This window comes from Thamnophis elegans, chromosome 6, assembly GCF_009769535.1.
Source record: "Thamnophis elegans isolate rThaEle1 chromosome 6, rThaEle1.pri, whole genome shotgun sequence".
Taxonomy (NCBI): domain Eukaryota; kingdom Metazoa; phylum Chordata; class Lepidosauria; order Squamata; family Colubridae; genus Thamnophis; species Thamnophis elegans.
The window spans coordinates 81902572-81927944 of NC_045546.1; the positions used below are offsets into that span (position 1 = coordinate 81902572).

Below are 25373 nucleotides of genomic sequence, written 5' to 3' on the forward strand. Positions count from 1 at the left end.
CCTACAGAATCCACTTAGAATTTAAGCCATCTTTCTAGAAATCCTTGACAAGGATTTACTTTTTGTTTGCTTGAGTATTCAGAAGACGAAAAACACTAATACTTGCACAGCTTGAAAAAAATACAAAGGTTTGCAAACACAAGTTCTCAAGCCTGCCTCTATCTCTTTCAAGTTTCAATTGTAGCCCCTTTCTTACAATAACGTGATGTGACAGGAGGTAGCGTTAGCAAGTTTCTACCCTCCTTTGCTTGAGTTTTTCAGTAGTAATTTTGCCAATTGTGATTATGCTCCAGTGCAGAAACTCAAAAGTGTATAGTATCAATAACAATCCATCAATTTTAGTAATTAAATGAACCTGATGAATAATGAGTGAGAATTTAGTCCGTTTGTTCAACTATTCTGTTTATTTTCTAGGGTTTCTGAAGGAAGAAAAGGCCAACAGAATAGCAATAGCAGCTAGACTTATATACCGCTTCATAGGGCTTTCAGCCCTCTCTAAGCGGTTTACAGAGTCAGCATATTGCCCCCAACATCAATCCGGGCCCTCATTTTACCCACCTCGGAAGGATGGAAGGCTGAGTCAACCCTGAGTCAGTGAGATTTGAACCGCCGAACTGCAGAACTGCAGTCAGCTGAAGTAGCCTGCAGTGCTGCATTTAACCACTGCTCCACCTCGGCTGTAGGCAATAAATGAGGACTTTTATTCTAGAGAACAGATATATGCCAAACCTACAAAAAATTTTCATGTAAGTTGCCATGATGGACATAGTAGCAATTTTTTTAAAAAAAAATCTATTATGAGTTATACTCATATATGCATTTTTCTAATACAGAATTTGAAAAGTACACGGTTCTAATAAAATTACCTTAAATTAAATGATTGAATGTTACTGCATGTTGTAAGGATTATAGACTTCGGGTTCAGTTAAGGTCAAAATACTTAAATTGCTCACCTATGCTTGGAATTTCTCAAATAGATCCTTATCAAGTTAAAAAAAATGTTGCTCAATCTTCTTGTTGTCGCTAGCCCCTTAGAGCTTTCATAATTTAATTTTGAAGCCAGCCCTGTTCCAGCAAATGTCAGGCAGCTAGAAATATTTCTCCAAGATCTTGGTGGCTGCTAAAATTTCCTCTACTTCCTCATCCTCTTCCATCCAAATCACACAATCTGCATGAGCAACGCAAGGAAGAAGCGCATATATGAGCCAAGGTGGAGCAGTGGTTAGGGTGCAGCACTGCAGGCCACTTCAGCTGACTGTTATCTGCAGTTCAGCGGTTCGAATCTCACCGGCTCAAGGTCGACTCAACCTTCCATCCTTCCGAGGTGGGTGAAATGAGGACCCAGACTGTGGGGGCAATATGCTGACTCTGTAAACCGCTTAGAGAGGGCTGAAAGCCCTATGAAGCAGTATATAAGTCTAATAAATAAATAAATAAATATCCAACAAACTTAAAACGGGGAGTGGAGGGTAGGGGAAAGTACAATATTTGTCTAAGCCATATATGAGATCTTACATTTTCCAGGATGCAAATGAAAGTGTTACCCCAACAGAGAGGTTTCTGTGTGTGAATACATAACCAAATACATTCTTTTTCTTGGAAGGATATAAACCAGTGGGACGGACTCAACTTTCCTAATGCCGCGACCACAACCATAAGATTATTTTATGTTTTCCATATTTTTTTGAAAATATATGTTTTCCAGTGGTCTTAGGCGACCCCTGTGAAAGGGTCATTCGACCCCCCAAAGGGGTCCCGACCCACAGGTTGAGAACCACTGATGTAAACTATAAGACTATACAGAAAAGGTATGCTCGTGTTATAGTAAAAGCTCTATGATCACATCCGTTTTGTGAAGTTTTGAGTGTGGTTTCATTGCTTCTCCAAGTGCATCGCTGTCTCTCCAACTGATGTTTCCTACTCCTGATTTATAAATACTTAATTTAATTTAATGTAATTTAATTTATTAGATTTATAGGCCGCCCAATCCCGAAGGACTCCGGGCGGCTACTTCACGGTGCAGCACAATTACATATGTACTTCAGAAGGTTGTGAGGAGGAGGAAACAACGCACACATTGCACATGCTCACTTCATTCACTAACAGCTGTCTCTCTTTCTTCACACAACTGAGAAGTCCCTATAGGAAGAAATCTGGTCAAGTCATGCTTCCTGGTTGTCAATATAATTTAAAACTTTCATGTATAGGACTTCTTTTTTTTTAAAAAAAAAATCCTTTATTCTATGGAAAGATTATGCATTAATATGCAAATAATAACTTTCGCAGCACAGACTAGCACAGATGAAATACAGGCTATAATATAGTACGGAAGAATTTATTTGCCTGCAATATAAATTATTCTTGCGGTGTGTGTGTTTGTGTGTGTGTTTCAAATCACTGTTAATTCCTGGCAACTCCGAGCCATTTTCTTGATAAGATTTCAGAAGTGGATTGAAACTGCTTGCTTCCTAGGGTTGACAGACAGTGATTAGTTCAAGGTTACCTAGGAATTCATGGTCTTCTGATTTCTTGTCTAATACCTTAACCACTACATCAAATTGGCTCTCATGCTTCCTATTAATAAGCCTCATGTTCTTGTGCTTTCTCATATCTAGCAATAAGGAAGGAAAAGTTTGCATTTTTTTTAGTTCGGATTGTAACATCCAAGCTTCACAAATTGTGATTAGTCTTAAGGCTCATTGATTAAATTTAAAAAAACAACAACCTGATTTCATATCTATAGTTTCACTATCGTTAGAGGAGCCATGATGGCGCAGTGGTTAGAATGCAGCATTGCAGGCCAACTCTGCACACAGTCTAGAGTTCAATCCTGACAGAGCTCAAGGGTGATTCACCATTCCATCCTTCCGAGGTAGATAAAATAAGGACCCAGATTATTGGGGACAATATGCTGACATTTGGAAACCGCTTAGAATGTGCTGTAAAGCACTATGGAGTGGTACATAAATCTAAGTATTATTGCTGTAATTAAAGCATAATTCAGTAAAATATTCATATGTAGGCGCAGCTGGAATGTTTTGGAGAAGGTTTTTTGGGCAAAACTTTAAAATGTAAGATTATACTCTACCTCCAAGAAAAACATTGATACCACCCTAGAGAAAAATATTGATGTTGTCTATAAAATAATGGAAATAGGATAACTATTGTTTAAAAATGTATTTTTAAACATACCGATAGTATAAACCTTTGAGCCATTTAAAACTTTGGTCAGTTAAAACAGGTAAATAATATGCATAACAATAGCAACGACAACCGAGCATTCATCACAATCCTTCTTATGTATTTGAGGAAAAGAGAAGCAGGATTCTTGTCTCGTGTCGTGCCAGTAAATAATCTCTAAGTGTTTAAGAATGTGATTCTTCATAAAAGTTTTGACCTTACATATGAATCACCTTGAAAGGTAAATGTCAAACGTTAGTTAAACTTGATATTCTGGTAATACATGGCAATAGTACCAGTATAGTTTAGATCCTGTCTTGACAACTAGCCAACTAACTTCCCATCATTCTTTTTTGCCTTAACACACAGTATTTTTCCATTTAAAAATATTGAGAGCCAAATTCAGCAAAATGGGACCCCTGGAATCCAATCTATTCCTACTCCTGCTATATAGCCTAGTTTCTTTTAGATTAGGTAAACAGTAATCACGGATGGCATATCCCACCATGGCCTCCTTCCGATTAAGCCTTCCACCTGTCATCCATTCTAAGCCAAGAGAGAGAGAGAGAGAGTTTTTCGTATCATTTCCTGTAGTGATTTTTCTTTTCAGGAAAAAAAAATGACAGCAGAAAACAACATTACTTTCCTGAAGATATTTATAGTGTTGATCTGATAAATTCATTTATTAGAATACATTTATCCACAGTGCTCTGTTTCATTATTCTGGCCATAATAGTTGGGCAAAGCCTTATGTACTGAAAGAAAAAAAAACTTGAAAACAACTGAACTGAGAAATGAACAAGGAATGTACAACTAGGAAAGTAATAATAACCAAAATCAGGATTCAACAGCTGACATTAAAGCTCAAGGTAAATAAGAATAATTTATACCAATAGTTCTAAAACCATGTCTGTTACTTACTCAAAAACTGACCTTCCCGCTATGATCTTTAGGGAAATGCAACTGTTTATTCCATGAGAAATAAATTTTAAATTATTTGGAAGAAATTTCTCCAAAAGATTTAGAGATTTGGAGAAAAGAAAACGTACTATTTTTTTTTTTTTGCTCTTCTAGTTCTCCCATACTTTTTAAATTCTTGTATTTGGAAAACATTGGCCTCAACGTAATAAACAACATCTAACAACTGTAATGAATAATGTTAAATATGGCTATTTAGCAAAAAGGTTTTAAAAAATAATAACTTCTAGAAAAACCGCAGTGGCATTTTCCTGAAAAAATCGCAAAAAGTATTTTATCTGTTCTAGAATGATCTCTGAATCATTTACGTATATAGGTTCTGGTAATGATAGATAAATGTATCTAATCTATATACCACTAAAACTCTTCATGACTCTTTATTTGTAAACTTCAAATGTGCAAAAGGTACATCGTAGGCAACAATTTTTGAACCAAGATACCTCAAATGGTCTAACTTACAGAATGCATCCAAAATCCAGGACCTAGAACTCCTGCGAGTTTGAAATTTAGCAGCTGTGGCCATTTCAGTGCTACTGCAGCAGTGGTGGGATTCAAATAATTTAACAACCGGTTCTCTGCCCTAATGACCAGCTGGGTAGGCGTGGCTCGGTGGTCATGTGACTGGGTGGGCGTGGCCAACTCAAGGTCACTCAGGTCGATGGGCGCTTCGCCTTAGCTGTTATGATGTAATAAGGGTTAACCGGAGAGGCAGTTTCTGTAAGCAGGGCAATAAAGATTAGGCTAGAAACAACACCAGAATGTTTCCCTCCTGCCTTCCTTACAGGATTAGCCCTGTAATGTGGGAAAAAACAAAATGAGATTTCTTCCAACAACCGGTTCTCCCAACTGCTTAGAAAGTTAACAACCGGTTCTCCCAAATAGGTGCGAACTGGCTGAATCCCACCACTGGGAACTACAAAACCCTTCCCATGTTGACTTTCCTGAGCGAGCACAAAACTAGCATATAAAGTTGAATTATATGTTCAATTTTCTTCTGAAATTTTTATTTTCTTGGATTTATCCATGGTTGGCCTATCAGGGGTCAAAAAGCTCATTAAATTGCATGCTGGTGGGTGTTGCACATTGGCAGTTGTGATGCATATTTTGAGCGACAGGGAGCCACATCAGAGGGATGAAAGAGCCATCTTCCCCATTTACTGTGCATATTGGAAACTGGTATACATACACACACACACACACACACACACACAGACAAAACCCAACAATCTGAAATAATGTGCACTAAACTCAATAGAGCTTACTTCTTTTTTTTTAACTATTATTTTTTGAGTGTTGTTATATTCTTTCATTGATTCTTGTTTCTTTCCTCCATCCACCTATACCATTTATCCCATATCTGGTAGAATTCTGATTCTTCCTTTCCCTGGATTTCTTTAGTTAGTTTATCCGTTTCGGCACAGTCCATAATCTTTCTTATTATTTCATCTTCATTTGGGGTTAGTTTGTTTTTCCATTTCTGGGCAAAGGCGATCCTTGCTGCTGTAAGTATATGTGGTATTAAATATTGGATTTCTTTTTTGTATTTCACCGACATAATTCCTAATAAAAAAAACTTCAGGTTTCCAATCTATTTTAACCCTTATTATTGCCTCCAGCCAATTTTTGACCCTTTTCCAAAAAATTTTTTGCCTCTTCACAGGTCCACCATAAATAATAATATGTTCCAAGTACTGATTCATATTTCCAGCAGAGCTTATTTCTAAGTAAAAAATTTCCGGAAATGTTTTTTTAATGTCTGTCTTACTAGATCACCTAGTATAAACTATAAAATTATGCACCTTCTTTATAAAAATAAATTATTTTTGCCAATTATTGATCAGTTGTTCGTTAGATTCTATTAATGTATATAACCTTTAGCGTGCACATAGCTTTGAAACACACCAGTAGATGAATATTTTAGATCAAAAGGAACTTGTCAGCTTGTTAAACAATATGTAACATATTAGAATAGAGTCCTGCCTTTCTAATTACAGAAGCAGTCCCTGAAGATTATTATTTGTAATCTATAGATACATGGGGAATGATCCAAGGTAAATGCAATCTTAAGCTTACCTTTTGCATATTTGGCTTGATACAGCGGACAAAGAACGGGTTAGATGTGCTTAATGTTGCCATTAAGGAATGCAGCGAATCCTTAAAAAAAGAGAGAGAAAGAACAAGGGAAGTGTTACATTTTCAAATCATCTCAGCAAAGTTTTCCTAATAATCACAATAGCGTCACCTGGTGGCACAGTGTGTAAAATGAATTATTATTTTCTTATACTTTTTTTAAAAAACAAGCTGTACGACGAAGTAAAATTAATCATCAGACAGATAAAATCGATTTTGCTACACTATGCGACATGCGTTTACTCTTATCTGGTGAGTGGTGTTAATGGCCTTAAAATTCAGAGTTGAATGCACTATACATTTAAATTAATTCTCACAGTGAATTTACAGTGCAAAACAATTTTAAATTGTTCCTGATTCTCAAGGACAGATTTTTTTCCTTTAATGTAGAGTATATTTGCCCACAGAACTTGCCAAGAGTAAAATATCAGATTTTGCTTTATCAAGAGATAAACTTTAAAAAGTCTGCTTTATCTATATGGAAGGCTTACACTTAGAAGGAAGGCTATTGATGATTATATATGCCATTAAATCAACTAGGAAAACAAAGAGTGAACAACTGGTTTCAGCCAAGAAATAAATATTTTATTTTAAATGATCAGGGAAACATTCTGAAGAAAAAAAAACCATATTCATAGCTGGAGACAACAGTCATTTTTTTTTTCCTAGTTGAAAGTGATTTAGCAATAGCAATAGCAGTTAGATTTATATACTGCTTCATAGGGCTTTCAGCCCTCTCTAAGCGGTTTACAGAGTCAGCATATTGCCCCCAACAATCTGGGTCCTCATTTTACCCACCTCGGAAGGATGGAAGGCTGAGTCAACCTTGAGCCGGTGAGATTTGAACCGCCGAACTGCAGATAGCAGTCAGCTGAAGTGGCCTGCAGTACTGCACCCTAACCACTGCGCCACCTCGGCTCTTTGATAGATTTGATAGATTTAGGCAACAATAAATTGCAAAACACAATGTCTGGAAAAACTCAGTGGATTAAAAAAAACAAACCTTAAATTGTAAGTTGACGGTGGGCTTCCGATGCTTGCTTCCACACTTCAAAGTATCTTGACCGCTGCGGCTTGAAACATGCTCAAATAGGTCATATATGAAATCATGGCTGAAACAAGGAATTTAAATAATGTTTCAATAAATATGAAAACAAAGATCCAAAGTAAAGCCTACTATACAAGGACTGTCCTTTCCTTTAAAAAATATGGCTTCTTCTTCTTCTTAATTGATACTTCCCTGCTTGCCTGCTTGAAATGGCTGAGAATCCAATAATTGGACACCAAGAATAGCAATAGCAATAGCAGTTAGACTTATATACCGCTTCATAGGGCTTTCAGCCCTCTCTAAGCGGTTTACAGAGTCAGCATATTGCCCCCACAGTCTGGATCCTCATTTCACCCACCTCGGAAGGATGGAAGGCTGAGTCAACCTTGAGCCGATGAGATTAGAACCGCTGAACTGCAGATAACAGTCAGCTGAAGTGGCCTGCAGTACTGCACTCTAACCACTGCGCCACCTCAGCTCTTAGTCGACTAAAGTACTATCATTATTATTTCCTCAGAATGTAAGAGCAGAAGATAAGTATACAATGACCAGAAAGACTTCTAGCACATTACAGAGAACACAGCATTTAGACGAGGGGACCATTGCCCTGTCATTTGATATTACATTAAATACTGTATCTCACATTTTGTATATCCCGAAGGTATCCTTCTCGTACTTACAGTATAAAGATTAAGTTTACACTATTTCCTTACCTTTGTTGAACAGAAACCATATGTCATAATACTTGTGTTGGTTCCACCACAAAACCGCGGTCGACTAAAGCGCACTCGACGAAACCGCATACCTGACGTCATCATAGCGCGACGAAAAAAGCACGCTGTGAGCGCTAAAACTAAAATTAACCCCTAAACCTAAACCTAACCCCCTGAAACCTAACCCTAAACCTAACCCTAACCCTTAACCTAACGCTAAACCTAACGCTAAACCTTAACCTAACCCTAAACCTAACCCTTAACCTAACCCTAACCCTAACCCTAACCCTAACCCTTACCTTAACATGAATCGGCTTGCTTTCAAAGCGCTTTTTAAAGCGCCTTTTTTTCTCCGCGGTCGCTGTTATCGCGCTGCTGATGACGTCAGCGACGCGCTTTAATCGGGCGCGCTTTAGTGGACCGCGGTTTTGTCGTGCCACGACTTGTGTTAGCTTTTAAGAGGCTACAAATCTCTGCTGTTTTTACCACAACCGACTAATAAACTAACAACCTCCTTGATCCTGTTGATGGGATGGCCAAATATTTTTATTTATTCATCAAATTTATTTGCCGCCCATCTCATGATTCAGGAGACTCTTCTATAGCAGAAATACAGCAGAATCTCAAGTTCTCCAGGCATTCCTCAACTGTCACTAACATCTAATCTCCAGGCCAATAGCGACAGCTTCTATGAGTTGGTTAGTCACCAAAATCTGGAAAATCTGGGTTACTGAAGTACAATAATGTCTTGAAAATGGTATTGAGCTTCTGAGGGAAAAGGCACAAACAAAACTAATTGTATGTTTGTTTGTTTATTTTAGAAAACTGTTGTGTTATCATTCCATATGAGAAGACCTACTGCTCAAAGTACTTTACATTATTTGTGTAAAGAATGTTGTGTAATATTTTATTAAAGAGCAAAATTGTGGGATAAAAACTAATTATAAAGATTCATCTAGATTCTGGATGTTTATAATAAATATTTGATTTATTCTAATAACCATCGATTTATTAACATCAAACTCTTAATATAAAATAATTTTCCATTTGGAATATGCCTATATTATAGATACTAAGATCCTTTGCAAGAAATTATTTTAACATTTTTGTGTTTTTGCCATTATAATTAGTCTCTTCGCATGCTGTTATTTCACAAATCATGCTATATTTATGTGTTTATCTTGTTTGGCATTTGGAAAACCCAACACACTCAGGAATAAAGAAGCCTAAACAATAAATATGAAAAACGTATCTTAAGAATTAGCTCAACATAATTTATAATGTGTAAGCTTTTATCTTAATTGCATTTTTCTTTAATTTATATACAGCATCTGCATGCATTTAGACATCTAATCCATTTATTTAAGGTTGCCAAATATTAAGTGGTTCCGCTTTTTATAAACAGACAATTTTTTTACACATTCCCCCAAAATTCTCACTATCCAAAATTCTGTACTGAAAATTCTCATGAATTGCTAGAATGATATTCAAACGCTACCTTAAGTACGCTTTATGAAATACTCTGAAAAACTGTGCATGTCAAATGCATACACCCACAATGAAATGTACTGTTTATAGCTGGATTCATCAAATGTGTCACTTCCTAAATCGAGAAACATTTGATTGTTTCTTCTGAATATTACTAAGTCAAAATTATGACGGGTATTTTTCATGCTTCAGGATATCTTTTAAAATGCCGATGTCAGCCTCTGCTTTACTGCTGCTTCGGCTGCCATTGAAACGGGGAGGGGGAGGGCATGGTATTTGGGAAGGGAATCATGATGTGCTGGAGGAAGATTCTAGACGCTGACCTGACCATCTTACTGCGCATGTGGAGGAAGGGAGTTTCCCGCCAAGGTTAACTATCCGGCATTCCATCCTGGTGATGTCTTTTGAAGATATCTCCCACCTGACAGTTGGGTACATTATAATTGGACTATGGATTGGGGTGCCAAGGGGAGTGGATTGAATTATACATGATATTCTTTGCTTTCGCGCCGAATTAACCAGATTCAGCTTAGCTTCGCTATTCTTCATTTGTAATTAGTAAAAGTACACTTGATTTCAAACAAATGGAGTTGAGTGGTTTCTTTCCTGATTATTAAATGAAGTCGCATCTGACAATAAGCTGAATCTGGTTAATTAGGCGCGAAAGCAAAGAATATCATGTATAATTCAATCCCTTCCCCTTGGCACCCCAGAGAACTGGAAGAAAGATAAAATAGTTAAAGTAGAATTGGCAAACCATTCATACAATTAACTGCATCATTTAGGAAAGACCAAGGGTTGGCATCTATCTGACTAATCAAAATATATTCAGAAACATAAGCTCCATATGATGGCAAATCTACTATCTTTGTTCTTCTCTTTAGAAATGCAGTACTTTCAAATATTCAAAGTATATTCTAAAAGATAGAGAGCCCAAAAGATAGTTTAGAACTGAATTCTACATTTTTCCCATACTCCCTTCCTTTTGAACTCTCAGTTTTCAACATCTTAACAAGGTCAGAATCTACAATTACACTACTGGCATACCTGCTTTCTCGCAATAGGTTCAGAAGATCATCCCTAAAAGTGTCTCTGTTTTTCTCCAAAATTCCTCTTACATCATACTGAACCTGTTTGAAACAGTATAAAAAAAGAATAATTTTTTGACCTGTCTTATTAACAATTTTTCACAGAGGAAGCATCATAAGGAAGAGAAAAATATTTACTTATTAATTTTTACACCATTATTGCTTTATAAATAACTGAAGTTGGGAAACATACCTAATACTAATACCTAATACTTCCGCTCTTCCTATTTTCCACACAACAACAACTGTGACGTTAGTTGGGCTGAGAATGAGTGAGTGGTCCAAAGCAGTGGTGGGTTTCCAAAATTGTTCGAACCTACTCTGTGGGTGCGGACTCCTTTGTGGCAGTGGCTTGCCACCCATGTGACCGGATGGGAGTGGCTTGCCACCCATGTGACCGGATATGAAATTATGAATTAGTACTTAGGTCGGTCCAAGTAGCTATTCAGAAACTCTGGCATTGAAGCATGCAAGTCTTAAAGCTGTTGAGTTACAAGACCCTTGCACCCCTAACCCTTTAGAAAAAAAACTAGGGGTCTTCAAACCTGACAGCTTTAAGACTTGTGGACTTCAACTCCCAGAATTCCTCCTCCAGTCACGTTGGCTCAGGAACTCTGGCATTGAAGCATGCAAGTCTTAAAGCTGTCAAGTTACAAGATTCTTGCACCCCTAACCCTTTAGCAGTGGTGGGTTTCAAAAAATTTTGGAACCTCTTCTGTAGGTGTGGCCTGCTTTCCGGGTCCACTGGTGGAACCTCTTCTAACTGGTCTGGTAGATTTGACGAACCGGTTCTACCGAATAGGTGCGAACTGGTAGGAACCCACCTCTGGTCCAAAGTCACTCAACCAGCTTTCTTGCCTAAGGCAAGTCTCCAATTTGGTGTCTTAATTTCTAGCCACCACCTTTAACCACTACCCCAAACTGGCTCTCACATAACTCAAAGCTTCTTTTAATTTGTAAGTTGTTGAAGGCAAAACTAAGCTGCTCCTGAAATACTATTTAGAAGACTTTCAATGAACACAGGAAAGAAAGATTACCTCCCCAGCATAGTGTTTCACTCCAAAGTTGTGGATAGCAACTCTTGGTTTCACATAAAAAGGATTGTTCTATTGATAAGAAGAACAGAAATAAGTCAAATCTGTTTAATTATAAATAATGAAATACAGAAAAAAGGAAAAATCTTCTCTCAAACTATGCTTCTCAGAACTTGCTGAAAGATGATTCTTTTTTTTAAAAAAAAATCTGCCACGTTTAATTATTAGACTTTTTAAAACATTGCTCCAAAACATAATGGCTATACAGGCACTGTATAAAACTAAAACTCTTTCTGGAAAGATGCAAATTAAAGATGCATTTACAAAAATACATTGATCTATTAATTTCAAGCATTAATTAATAGATAAACATTTTAACTTAATAAATAGATTTGCTCAGTGAAAACCTAGAATTTTAACTATCAAAATTTACATTAACACTGCATTTGAAATTCAGGGAATTTATAAACAAAGGAAAAGAACATTACTTACTGCATGCTGAATGTGTAATTTTGCTAACAGGGTTTTATCCGTAGCTTGAGGAAAGTGGCTCTCCTCATTGATCAAAGCCAACAAACCAAGTTTCTAAGCAATCAAGAAACAATAAAAAAATATGTTAAGTAGACCTCATATTGTTCATGCCTGCCTACCTGCCTCTCCCCCCCTCTGTCATATATATATATATATATATATATATATATATATATATATATATATATATATATATATATATATATATATATATATATATATATATATATATATATATATCTGTGTATGTGTGTGTGTGTGTGTGTGTGTGTTGTATTTGTGCTGATAAATAAATAAAGGGAGACTAGTATAGATCTATTTCAAGCTATTTAGTTCTCATCAGCTAGCCATACCCTTACTGGGATTAGAACCTGTGCTGTATTACATCTTAGGCAGATGTGTTAACCACTAAGCCACAAGGTCCTTCTCCTTTATCAGCTGAGCCAGGGAAATAAGTATGTATTAAGTGTTACAACCCCTGGTATGGCCAAATATGGGAGGAAGCTTACTGCTTCCATTCTCTGTCCATCGGCTCGTCACAAGAGACCATCCAGAAACCCAATATTTTTACTGTTGCCTTTGTTACATTAGCACAAATACAACACAAATGTAACAAAGGCAACAGTAAAAATATTGGGTTTCTGTCTGGATGGTCTCTTGTGACGAGCTGATGGGCAGAGAATGGAAGCAGTAAGCTTCCTCCCATATTTGGGCATACCAGGGGTTGTAACACTTAACACACACACACACACACACACACACACACACACACACTGTATATAGCATTATAATTCAAGAATGTAGGTTTGGATAGTAACATTGCTTCTATCATCTAGTCTGTTTTCATGTATATGTGTATGTATGTATGTACGTATAAACTCTCTCACACACATCATTCTGTGAAATGGAATAGTAACAGGAAACATGCAGCACTGTGACATAAGTGGCACCCTATGTATTTTTCAATGTGAGGCAAAGGAAAGGAAACATGGGATTTTTTTTTCGTCTCTCGAAGTTCCAAATCCGTGTGATATGCCATAGTATTTTTAAGACAACTGTTAAATTACGCAGTTACCTTTGTATCCTCTGGCAAGAAAGACTTACTGTTGAACAATTAAGAGGAAAATGTACCAGGAAAGACGCCAGTATTCCAGATAAGTCAAATTAGACATTATAATAAAGGTAAAGAAAATGTACTTGATTCTCAGCCGTCAAGACCTGGCTGTTCCGGCAGGCCTGGGGCTGATGAGTTCCCAGCCCCACTCGAATTGTGACTGTTGTGAGTTTTTTTTAAACTGTTCTTTGTAATTTGTTTCTCGTTTTGTTTGTTCTTGTATTGTTCCCTTCCCCTTGGTTTGTTAGCCGCCCTGAGTCCCTCTGGGAATAGGGCGGCATACAAGTTTAATAAACCCTTAAACCCTTAAACCCCTCTTGATTAAAACCTCCCAACGGGGAGGGGCCTCCTTCAGATGCCGTCAGCCAGACAATATCGGCTGGCGTCTCCCCAGAGGAGGGCCTTCTCCGACCCTTTGGAATGAGCTACCCACAGAGAACCGGACCTTACCCACTCCCATGGCCTTCCGAAAAGCTGTTAAAACCTGGCTATTTCCGGCAGGCCTGGGGCTGTTGACCTCACTGTTGAGGTCCAGCCCCAATCAGATTGGGTGTATGGGTGATGTTTTAAATTGTTTCCCTTATTTTTTATTAATTATTTTTCTTTTCACTTTGTAAGCCGCCCGGAGTCCTCCGGGATTGGGCGGCCTATAAATCTATTAAATAAACAAACAAACAAATAAAAGACAAGGGAGTAAATGAGCATTTTTGTATCAAAAAGAGCTGGGGGTGGATGGGAAACACTTCTCTGACCCAGGAACAAACTGAAATTTATCTATTGATAGACAAGAATTAAAAACATATGATCAGGTTAAATCTGAGGTTCAGTTGTGAAAAAATATTACCCTTTTCAAACATTGCGACTGATCATATGACATATGCTATAATTTGAGGTAAACAATTATTACTAAAACAATATTTCTAAAAAAAAATCCCTTAAATTTTAGACTACTTATATATTTACCTTTTCAATAAGATCCAAGCATTCCCCATTATCTGTCCAGTCAATGTCTTCCCACTGGAGTCCTTCTCTAAGAAAACCCAAGAAAGAGATTTTATTAAATTGCATAAACTGTTTTGATTGCCCAAAAGAAAGTTGGATGAAAACATGCTTCCTTACAATAATGGTAACAATGAATTTTATTGGGAATTCAAATCTCTAAAAGGACTAAGATGAGAATGAAAAAACAAATGGATTAACACAAATATTCAAGCTATGGCAGAGGAAATGAATGACACTTAACGATTCTTACCTACTATATTCTAATTGCTCTAATGAAAAAATGTGCTTGTTGAAATATTCCTGAAGTTTTTCATTTGCATAGTTAATGTTGAACTGTTCGAAACGATTAACCTGGAAAAGAGACAAATCATAAGGAAACACTTAGTAACTTCGTCAAGTAATGCAAGAAGAAGAAGAAAAAGAACGATGTTTAAGCATAAAAGCACCAACATTTTATCAAGCTATAAATGTTCGGAACATACCTCAAAATTTTCAAATCCAAAAATGTCTAAAATGCCAATGGACTTGAAGTCGTCCTTGCCTTTGATTCTGCTGTTGATTTTTTTAATAACCCAGGCAAAGCACTGGGAATAAAGTGCCATAGCAGCTGAATCTCGACTATCTATAGCCTGGGGGTTGATAATAAAAATTAGATTATTTTATGACCCGATGGAATTTCTCAAAATGATGTTTCTAAGAGACAAGCAAGCAATGAAATACATGTCCCTATATTACAGAACTAAGTTTTTCTTCTCATTTTGTTGCTGCTATGCTTTTGAATCAGTGCTGACTCTTATTTTTATTATTATTAAAAGTTTTAATGAGTTTTACAATTGTATACCTTTCCTCCCCTCCCCCCCCCCGATCCCACGTCCCATCCCACCCTCCCCTCCCCCACAATCTCCCAGAGCAGATACAGGCTATAAACATTTAGCAACCATATATTAAAATAAACTAACTAACTTTAGCATCATCCCTCACTTGCAGTTTAACTTCCCTTTTGTAAAGCTAACTTTAGATAAGTTGTAACATTCCTTGCTCATTCATTCATAAGCTATCTGAAGTTTCTTAGTCCCGTATTTATTTTGAATGTAATCAATCCATCTTCTCCATTCCAGCTTGTATTTCTCATCTGAATAGTCCTTGAGGTATGCTGATATTTTAGCCATCTCTGCTAAGTTTGTTAGAATCAGTGCTGACTCTTGAAGACTGACGGGACAAGATTTCAGAAGTGATTTGCCATTGATTTCTCCCCAGGGCTGAGCGTGAGTGACTGGCAAAAGGTCTCTCAGATGGTTTTCTGCTTAAGGCAGGATTAGAATTCATGCTCTTCTGGTTTCTAAACTGATGAAGAGCCGAGGCGGCGCAGTGGTTAGGGTGCAGTACTGCAGGCCACTTCAGCTGACTGTTAGCTGCAGTTCAGCGGTTCTAATCTCACCGGCTCAAGGTTGACTCAGCCTTCCATCCTTCCGAGGTGGGTGAAATGAGGACCCGGATTGTTGTTGGGGGCAATATGCTGACTCTGTAAACCGCTTAGAGAGAGCTGAAAGCCCTATGAAGCGGTATATAAGTCTAACTGCTACTGCTATGAACTATTGGTTCTCTTTCCCCCTCCCCTAACTGCTGCCAAATAGATACACAATTTTTCCAATCTTCCTATCCTTGACTTATGACCATAATTGGGATTGGAATCTCAGTCACTGAGGGAAGCAGTCATTAAGCGAGATATCCACATGACTGCTTCAATCAATGACCGTAATCCTGGCACTCCTGGTCACAGTCATTGAGTAAAAGAGCTGCCTGCTGCGATGATTTCAGCTTTGCAAGGCAGTAGCTCTTGCTCTCAAATGTTCCTGCAGCCCGTCAAAGAAGCTCAGTTCCCTTCTATGCACACAGGGGAAACCCTTTGAGGTCCTGCAGGAATAGAGATGAAATCCTGAAGAGTTCATCTCCATTCCTGCTGCCCTCTCCAAAGAATTTCAGCTCTGCTCCAGCCCCTCCATATGCGAGTGATATTGGGTGTACCGAGATACACCCATGTTACACTCATCCTCCGTGAGCTGCACTGGCTCCCGATCGGTCTCCGAACACGCTTCAAGGTGCTGGTTATTACCTTTAAAGCCCTACATGGCTTAGGACCTGGATATCTATGAGACCGTCTTCTGCCACATACCTCCCAGTGTCCGATAAGATCTCACAGGATGGGCCTTCTCCGGGTGCCATCGACTAGACAATGTCGTCTGGCGGCTCCTCGGGGGAGGGCCTTCTCTGTAGCTGCCCTGGCCCTATGGAACGATTTACCCCCTGAGATCCGGACCCTCCCCACTCTCTCGGTCTTCCGAAAGTCTATTAAGACCTGGCTTTTCCGGCAGGCCTGGGGCTGTTGACCTCTTGAATGAGGTCCAGCCCCACTAAGGTTGAGTGCATGTTGTGTCTTTTAACTTGCCTTGTCTTTCTTTTTTAAATTTTTTAGTACTCTTTTAACTTTTTTATGTAAGCTGCCCGGAGTCCTTCGGGATTGGGCGGCATATAAATTTATTAAACATTAAACATTAACATTCTCTGCCAGATTCTCCACTGAGACAAGGGTCACATGATCATGGGGTCCTTGGTAACCAGTCACAAATAAGAGCCAATTGCCTGAAATGCAGTCATGTGACCACTGTGCATGTGATATATTTACAACAGCCAGAAGAGCATTAGAGGCTGTAAACCACCCTTCGTGAGGTCATTGTAATTTTAAACAACAAAGTGTTTTCATTTAGTATCTTTTGGGCATGCATACTATTTAGACTTTTTGGAAACTACACCACAGTAGAAATTTTTTTAAAAATGAGCTTTTTCAGAGGTCCTAAATACTATACACAAAAACATTCCAAAGTAATTGGATTTTACCTGCTGTATATTAAGAGGTGTTAGAATTTCTTCTCCCCTGAGTATCATTGATCTCTGTGTTAAGGCTTCAGTTAGCTGCGTTGAATCCAGCCCAAGTAACTCTGCAGATCTATTCAGAGCTAAGAACAATACAGCAACAACTATAGTAACAGAAAGCGCTACTAAAAATACAGTAGTATTATTTGGGAAGATTAAAAAAAACCCCTAATAAGCAATTTGCCATTCGTAAGTATAATTTTCACTCAACAGTCTTTTCCTTATGTAATGCCATCCTCCAAATTATCTAAACTACATTTCAGAGTCAATCCAATGAAAACAGATCTAGAGGACCGAGGAGTTAACTAAAAACTAATCTGTAATTTGTCCTAAGTTCTAATTTAAATTATTCAAAATTTGAAGTAATAAGACAGGACATAAGACATTCACAATTAGAAAATAGCCATTTTTTTCACCTGTTTTGAAGGACACCTGTGCTCCGCCGGCTGTAATAAATTCAATATTGCCAAGATGCAAAATGCCAGCGAGGAGCCTAAGAACATCTCGTACCTCCTCAGTGGTGAACTGCATCACCTCCATTGCCATCTAGAAAAGACACACAACATGACTGAGCCTTTGATCTCATTCCTATCACATAATATCATCCAAGTATCTCCCATACATGAAGAGTCTCAAACAAGTATCTTCAGAAGGATGCGTTTCTCCAAAATTAGCCTGGTTTTGGCCACATAAAACCTTTCCTTATTTCTTGCCACTTCAATGTTGGGTTGCAAGGAGAAGAGATTCAGATCAGAATAAAAACCCATCATCCTCAGGCCCCATCTGCAAGCAATTAAACTAAGAATACCAAGAACTCTGCAATACAACCTTGAGCTACATACATATTCTCTTCTATTGGAACTACCTATGGTTTTCCTTGATGGGACCTTGAAGGGATAGGATGAAAAAAAACTGGTCAAACTCACAATGACTTCTTTGAATGCTTCTGCGTCATTGATTGTCTTGTCCGCTACACATCCAGACTGGTTCAGGTAGTGATAGTTCTCAGGTGCAGATAGGTAAAATGCATCTGAATAGAGGAAAAAACATTTGTATCATGCTTAAAATCTACAAGAGAAGTAACCATCAGAATTTGTATATATTTTTGAAATAAAGAACTCAAGACTTGTTCTACGCATTGATGATTTTCTGGAGATCAGTATCAAAGTACTGATAGAATTTTCTATATTGATTTGATTGATTGATTTAATAAATTACTACTGCAACGTGCTCTACATGGGGCAGCCCTTGAAGAGCATTCGGCAACTCGAGCTTGTCCAGAATGTAGCCGCGCGAGCGATCATGGGTGCACCTCGGTTCACCCACGTAATACCTATCCTCCGCGAGCTGCACTGGCTGCCTATTGGTCTCCGGATACGCTTCAAGGCGCTAGTCGTCACTTATAAAGCCCTTCATGGTATTGGACCTGAGTACTTGAGAGACCGCCTGCTGCCAATCACCTCCACTAGACCGATTAGATCCCACAGATTAGGCCTCCTCCGAAGTCCATCCGCCGGCCAGTGTCGACTGGCAACTACCCGGAGGAGGGCCTTCTCTGTGGCTGCTCCGACCCTCTGGAATGAACTCCCTGTGGAGATTCGAACCCTCACCACCCTCCAGGCCTTCCGCAAAGCCCTTAAAACCTGGCTGTTCCGACAGGCCTGGGGCTAAAGAATTGTTGCCCCCGTCTCGAATGGTATGACTGTCGTGTGTTTTAAATTATGTATTGTTTTGTGTCATTTTAATTTTTTGTTTGTATCCCCCTTCCCAGTTTGAGTTGTGAGCCGCCCTGAGTCCCCTTTGGGGGAAAAGGGCAGCATATAAATAAAATAAAAATAAACATTCAATTTATAGGCCTCCCAATCCCGAAGGACTCCGGGCGGCTTACAGAAAATAAATTTTAAAAAGTGCAGAGCTAAAAAAACGGAGGAAACAAATTAAAAAATAAACCACATCATGCACTCCATCTAATCGGGGCTGGACCTCGGTCATGAGGTCAACAGCCTCAGGCCTGCCGGAATAGCCAGGTTTTGATAGCCTTTCGGAAGGCCACGAGAGTGGGTATCCTTTCCCCTAAACCCCCAACGTGTGAGCGAGACTTTCTCAGTGAAACAGTTCAGAAGTAGGGATTGTAGCTGCAGTCTACGTCAGATTTAAACTCAGGTGGGTGGGTGATTGGAGTCTTCCTGGGAGGTGCCACTTAAATGGATGCTGGAAATGGTGTTGTTGTCTCTATTATGATTGGTCTGCCTTCCTTGCTTGCTGAGCTGGGAATGATCCACTACGCAAACGGACAACTGATCCAGGCCACACACAGCAACTCCTATACAGACCTCCAATATTGTTGGAATTGCTGCATTGAAGAAGCCATGCTAAGTCAAGGGGTGAAATATCTGCATAAAACCTAATCAATACCTTGGCATTAATCCCCCAAAGCCTGGAGAACCTTACAGTGTACGTATGTACATCAAAGTTTGTTTCAATTATTTTTAACGTTGCTTTATAACTGCACCTGAAGTATGGAAATACATTAAAATAGGTTGCCCACCAAATAACAATGTGCTTATGGACTTGTTATGTGTTATGTATGTTATGGACAGTGATATAGGCACTCAATGTCTTGGTAGAATGTTATGTGGACACCATAAGTACACTAGCATATTCTCCTGTCTCCCACTTTACAAAAAAGCTACTTCCTATACTGTTTCTACTCTATTCAAGAAATTCTCTGTCCTGTTGCTATTCCCTCATGATTCAGCTTCTCATGTTTAACAGGATTTAGAGCATGGGCAGGAAAGAGTTTAAATTTTCATGATTGTTATCATCATACAAACAATGTTTTCTGAAAAACAGTAATTTCTTTTGGAAAGAGCCATTGTTTAAATACAAAAACTGAGTCTCACCTTTCTTTTCTCCCTCAATCCCTGCCAGCAGGGCATAGAATATATGATAATTTCTCTCTCCTGGATTTTGCCTTACTACTCGATTCTACGAGACAAAACATTTGGAAATATATTCAGCAAAATCTTTTACATTTTTAAACCATTCAAAATATTAGGAAAAAGAAACAACAAATGAGTTACCTTTTCTAATAAATCTTTAGGAGGCATCAAGTGAATACAGGTCAAGGAACAAAATGGTTCAGTTGAACTTGCAAAAATTGCAATTTATATATTATTTTTGTTAGTATGTTTATTCAGAAGAACGTTCATTTGTATTAGTTTCCTTTAATTTTAAAAGTTCATTTATTATATATAACTATTAATGACTATCTTTTTATTGGCAGCTGAGCTCAATGTCCGACGATGAAATATATTTGTAAAAGAATTAAGTAAATTATACAAAAAACAGATCCCGACATATGTAAAGCTCTCTCTCTCTCTCTCTCTCTCTCTCACACACACACACACACACACACACACACACACTCACACACACCCACACACACACACACGTATCTTTTGTTTCCTATGAAGAATTAGTACAGTACTATCAATCTTTCTGGCAATATTTTAAAAAAACCAGAAATATATATCTATTTTAAAAAAATTAGTTACTTCCACATTAAGGAGTACTAATAGAAAATAATATCCTCCTAATATAATTTTTTCCTACAGAGCCAGGCAGCTGGACCAACACAGACTGAAAAAGAGAAACATATCTAGGATTAATTAGAGCAAACTTGGTTCAGATTAATCACTCACTCTCTGACACATTGCACAATAGAATCGAGTGGATTATCTATTTGATTTATAAAGCTGAATACAGAGCTGTATTTTAAGGAAAAGTCACCATCTAATCATTAAGTTGGAACAGTTTTCCTCTGAAGATTAACAGAAATGAGTGATACAAAAATAAAAATGCACATTTTCTAATATTTTTTCACTACAGCTCCCTACATTAAACCATGAGCGAAAAAGAAGAGGATTTTCCAGCGTTTCTAATATTCTAATGTGCAATTTTAGAAAAAAGTAAAATAGACAAGCTCAGAGGTGGGTTCCTACCAGTTCGCACCTATTCAGTAGAACCGGTTCGTCAAATCTACCGAACCGGTTAGAAGAGGTTCCACCAGTGGACCCGGAAAGCAGGCCACACCTACAGAAGAGGTTACAAAAATTTTTGAAACCCACCACTGGTCCTTGGATATGATTATTCTACACTATCATGCTCATATTTATAAAACTCAGTGCCTCTGTGAAAGGTAAGGATGACGACTGCGTTTGTGGTGCAATCAGAACATTGCGTGTGTTGAAGTTGTTTTAACGCAAACCAAAGATGCCTTTTAAAAAACAAGTTTACATCCTATTCTTATGCATGCCAGTGCTGTGTGTGAGGTAATTTAAGGTGATTCTGACAAGTGTCGTCGGCATCTTCATATACAGTCACATGGGCGGCAAGCCACTCCCATCCAGTCACATGGGCGGCAAGCCACTCCCACAAAGGAGGCCACACCCACAGAGTAGGTTCAAACAATTTTTGAAACCCACCACTGGACAAGCTGCCTTATATATGTGTATACACACACTGCTCGTACAACTATTACAAGGGGGACAGAAAATATAGGATACAGTCTACAATTTTTCCTCCCTGAATATTGCCTTTTTGACAGAAATTCAGCTGAACAAATTTCCCAAAGCGACTAGAGTTGTTGTTGTAAACAGTCTTTGCATTGCCAAATGCTTCCATAATTGGGCTGCAGTAAAAAAAAAAAAAAAGAGAGAGAGAGACAGTTATTAAGTGTTTAGGAGTCCAATAAAAATTATAATACATCTCATTGATGGAAATATTGTAACACTAATGTTTTAAAAAGGTCCATTCACAGTATAAAATACATCAAGTTATGTCAAGCAAGTCATGAACTTCTAGTATGTTTTAAATATTTCTTGGAAGAATAATATACCAGAAAGGGAGAAGGAGGGGAGAACCTGTTGGGGTGTCCGTGTAGCAAAATAGTCTAGATAAGAAGTCGCTCTTTGAGATGAACGTTCTTTAAATTTGTTTTATAAATAAATAAACAAATAAACATTGTATGGTTACATGAACGGAATCTTGCAAGTTTGACTGTTTCTTCACATCACCTTTACAGCCCAAGAAACTAGGGAAGCTCCCTTCTGAGACATTTGTCATGTCCACATTTCTGCTGAGGGCTAAGCTGCCTCTTCTCTCACCTTTGCTTCGAATGGCCCAGTTTAATTCAGATAATTATGTTCATTTTTCATCATTCAATTACCCAGCAGCATCTCAAAGGTGCAAAGCTGCGTGAGCGCTGCCCTCCCTCCCCCCAGCTCACGCGGATTGGCGCCTTTGGGATACCGCTGGGTCGGTGAGTGGCGCTCTGCCCGGCCGGATTTGGGGGGGGTGTCCACTGGGCTTATTTTTGAGGGAGGCCATATATTTTTGCCACCCCAAAAATCTTGCATGGCCTTATTTCCAGGACATGTCATATTTTCGGGGAAACATGGTACAAAAAAACATAATAAGCATAATATAAGATAACATGGTCTAGATTCATTACAACTATGTGATGCATAGAGAAACGTACTAATTCTTGGCATAAGCAACATTTTGCTTTCTATACGAAGAAGTACAAATAAAAATATATATTGTGCTATAGAAATAGAGGAAAAAATTATAGTCCTAGGTAATGATCAGCTTAAAAATTATTCAAAATGACATCTGTGACAACAAAGATCAAAATTGTTAAAGGAGTGGTTTGCCAATTGTAATTTATAGCTGTGAAAGTTGAATATTGATTAAAAAAACCATTTAAATGAGACATGGAGACAAGTTACTAAAGATTACCAAGAGTAGTTAAGAACTAATCTCTATCTATCTATCTATCTATCTATCTATCTATCTATCTATCTATCTATCTATCTATCTATCTATCTATCTAATCTATCTATCTAATCTATCTAATCTATCTAATCTATCTATCTATCTATCTATCTATCTATCTATCTATCTATCTATCTATCTATCTATCATCTATACATATATATATATATATATATGTTCTGACCCCCCTCGTTCCACACCAAAGCACGCTCCGAGTCAGAGATAAATTACGGCATTTAATTAACGGACAGACAGGTCCTTGGCAGCAACCTGGCACAGACAGGCTGTATGTATATATATATATATATGTTGTGGCCCAGCAGGAGCCGTTGGAGCTGCCACCAGACTCCGACAGTGAGGGGCCCTATGAGTCGGCTCTGGAGGATGTGGAGGACCCTGGACAGGGTTCTGAATCCGAGCAGGACGCAGAGAGGCTGGTTGGCCACCAGGAAGTGCCTGAGCCTTGGACCAGTGGAGAGTGAGCCAGATGCCAGCAGTGAGTTGTTCCTGGATGCCCGGCATCGAAGAGCTAATAGGCGCCATGAACAGTTGCGCAAGTACAGGAGGTAATTGCACTCAGCTGATGGTCATTAGGCTCCTCTCCAGACTATAATAAGGACTGCTTGTGCACATGCCCCTCTTGCAGAAGTCAATGCAGGAATCAATGTCGGAGAACATTATTGTGAGCTTGGCAGGCTGGATTGCTACCATGGCTTATCTGTGCTGGATTGCTGCCCAAGCTTGTCTGTGCCGGTTTGCTGCCAAGGACCTGTCTGTCTGTTAATTAAATGCCGTAACTTATCTTTGGCTCGGAGTGTGTTGGTGTGGGACGAGGGGGGGGGGGTGTGTCAGAACACACACCAATCTTTCGAAGATGTATTTCAAGAAAACAGAAAAATGTATAAAGTGTTCTGTCAACATCTAGTTTTTACCTAAGTTAAAATACTTGTACTGAGAAATAAACCTTTTTGCATTCTATCAGCAAAGCGGGCAAGCAGATGCTGAAATAACTTCCTTCCATAAGTCTAGTTTACTGTTTTCCTTAAGAAAATGCCCCAGCACACATATATTACCTGCTCTCCAAAATTGCTTGTTCGACACTAGCTATTTTCTCCATACAAGAGAGTTCCAGAGAATGTTGGCTTACGGCTGACAAAAACTTGAGAATCAACTTAGTGCTCTCCGTTTTACCGGCACCACTTTCACCACTGGAAGACAAAAAAAAGAAAACAAGTCTACAGTTAGTCAGACCAAATACCTTTTGAAAAGCTGGGCGTTTGATAGATGTAGATAAATATATTATGAAAAAGAGTCAGGTAGAGAATTCCGGGCATTGACCACTCAGTTGCTGAAGTCGTATCTTCTGCAATCGAGTTTGGAGCGGTTTACTTTGAGTTTCTATCTATTGTTTGCCCGTGTATTATTGCGGTTTTAGCCTCCAGATCACTCATCACCTTTGTTGCCCTTCTCTGCACTCTTTCTAGATCTCCCCTTTCAGCTCTAGGGTGATATTATTAAGGCATGATAGTATTAGCCCTTTACCAGAGGTGGATTCCTACCAGTTCGCACCTATTCGGTAGAACCGGTTCGTCAAATCTACCGGACCGGTTAGAAGAGGTTCTACCAGTGGACCCGGAAAGCAGGCCACACCTACAGAAGAGGTTCCAACATTTTTTGAAACCCACCACTGCTAAAGGGTTAGGGGTGCAAGGATCTTGTAACTTGACAGCTTTAAGACTTGCATGCTTCCATGCCAGAGTTCCTGAGCCAACGTGACTGGAGGAGGAATTCTGGGAGTTGAAGTCGACAAGTCTTAAAGCTGTCAGGTTTGAAGACCCCTAGTTTTTTTTTCTAAAGGGTTAGGGGTGCAAAAGGGTCTTGTAACTTGACAGCTTTAAGACTTGCATGCTTCAATGCCAGAGTTTCTGAATAGCTACTTGGACCGACCTAAGTACTAATTCATAATTTCATATCTGGTCACATGGGCGGCAAGCCACTCCCATCCGGTCACATGGGTGGCAAGCCACTCCCACAAAGGAGGCCACACCCACAGAGTAGGTTCAAACAATTTTTGAAACCCACCACTGAACCACATGCTAATGCCGATATGTTATTGTTTTGTCACACTTTGGCTAAGTTATTATATATTATTATACCCACCATGGGAACCCTTAACTACAATATGTTAAAAACCTGATTTTTTAAATAGCAGTGTGCTTCACAACCGACAGAAAAAAAAAACAGTGTATTTCAAATAAACTTCATACATAAATCCTTGGGCTTGACTTTTCTGTAAGG

The 25373-nt window shown here is 38.6% G+C and overlaps 1 protein-coding gene across 1 annotated transcript in view; it reads right to left on the bottom strand.

Annotated features, from left to right (window-relative positions):
* Positions 1-25373, bottom strand: part of MYO10 (myosin X) — a 135077-nt gene that overhangs the window by 69153 nt on the left and 40551 nt on the right. Inside the window, exons 4-18 of the mRNA XM_032219348.1 lie at positions 24149-24283; positions 21806-21930; positions 20321-20334; positions 20141-20225; positions 18164-18267; positions 17654-17783; positions 17202-17320; positions 14789-14935; positions 14557-14657; positions 14268-14334; positions 12152-12244; positions 11663-11731; positions 10585-10667; positions 7292-7400; positions 6232-6312 (exon numbers count right to left, since the gene is read on the bottom strand). Of these exons, the coding sequence (XP_032075239.1) occupies positions 6232-6312; positions 7292-7400; positions 10585-10667; positions 11663-11731; positions 12152-12244; positions 14268-14334; positions 14557-14657; positions 14789-14935; positions 17202-17320; positions 17654-17783; positions 18164-18267; positions 20141-20225; positions 20321-20334; positions 21806-21930; positions 24149-24283 (1462 nt within the window). The remainder of the gene's footprint in view (positions 1-6231; positions 6313-7291; positions 7401-10584; positions 10668-11662; positions 11732-12151; positions 12245-14267; positions 14335-14556; positions 14658-14788; positions 14936-17201; positions 17321-17653; positions 17784-18163; positions 18268-20140; positions 20226-20320; positions 20335-21805; positions 21931-24148; positions 24284-25373) is intronic.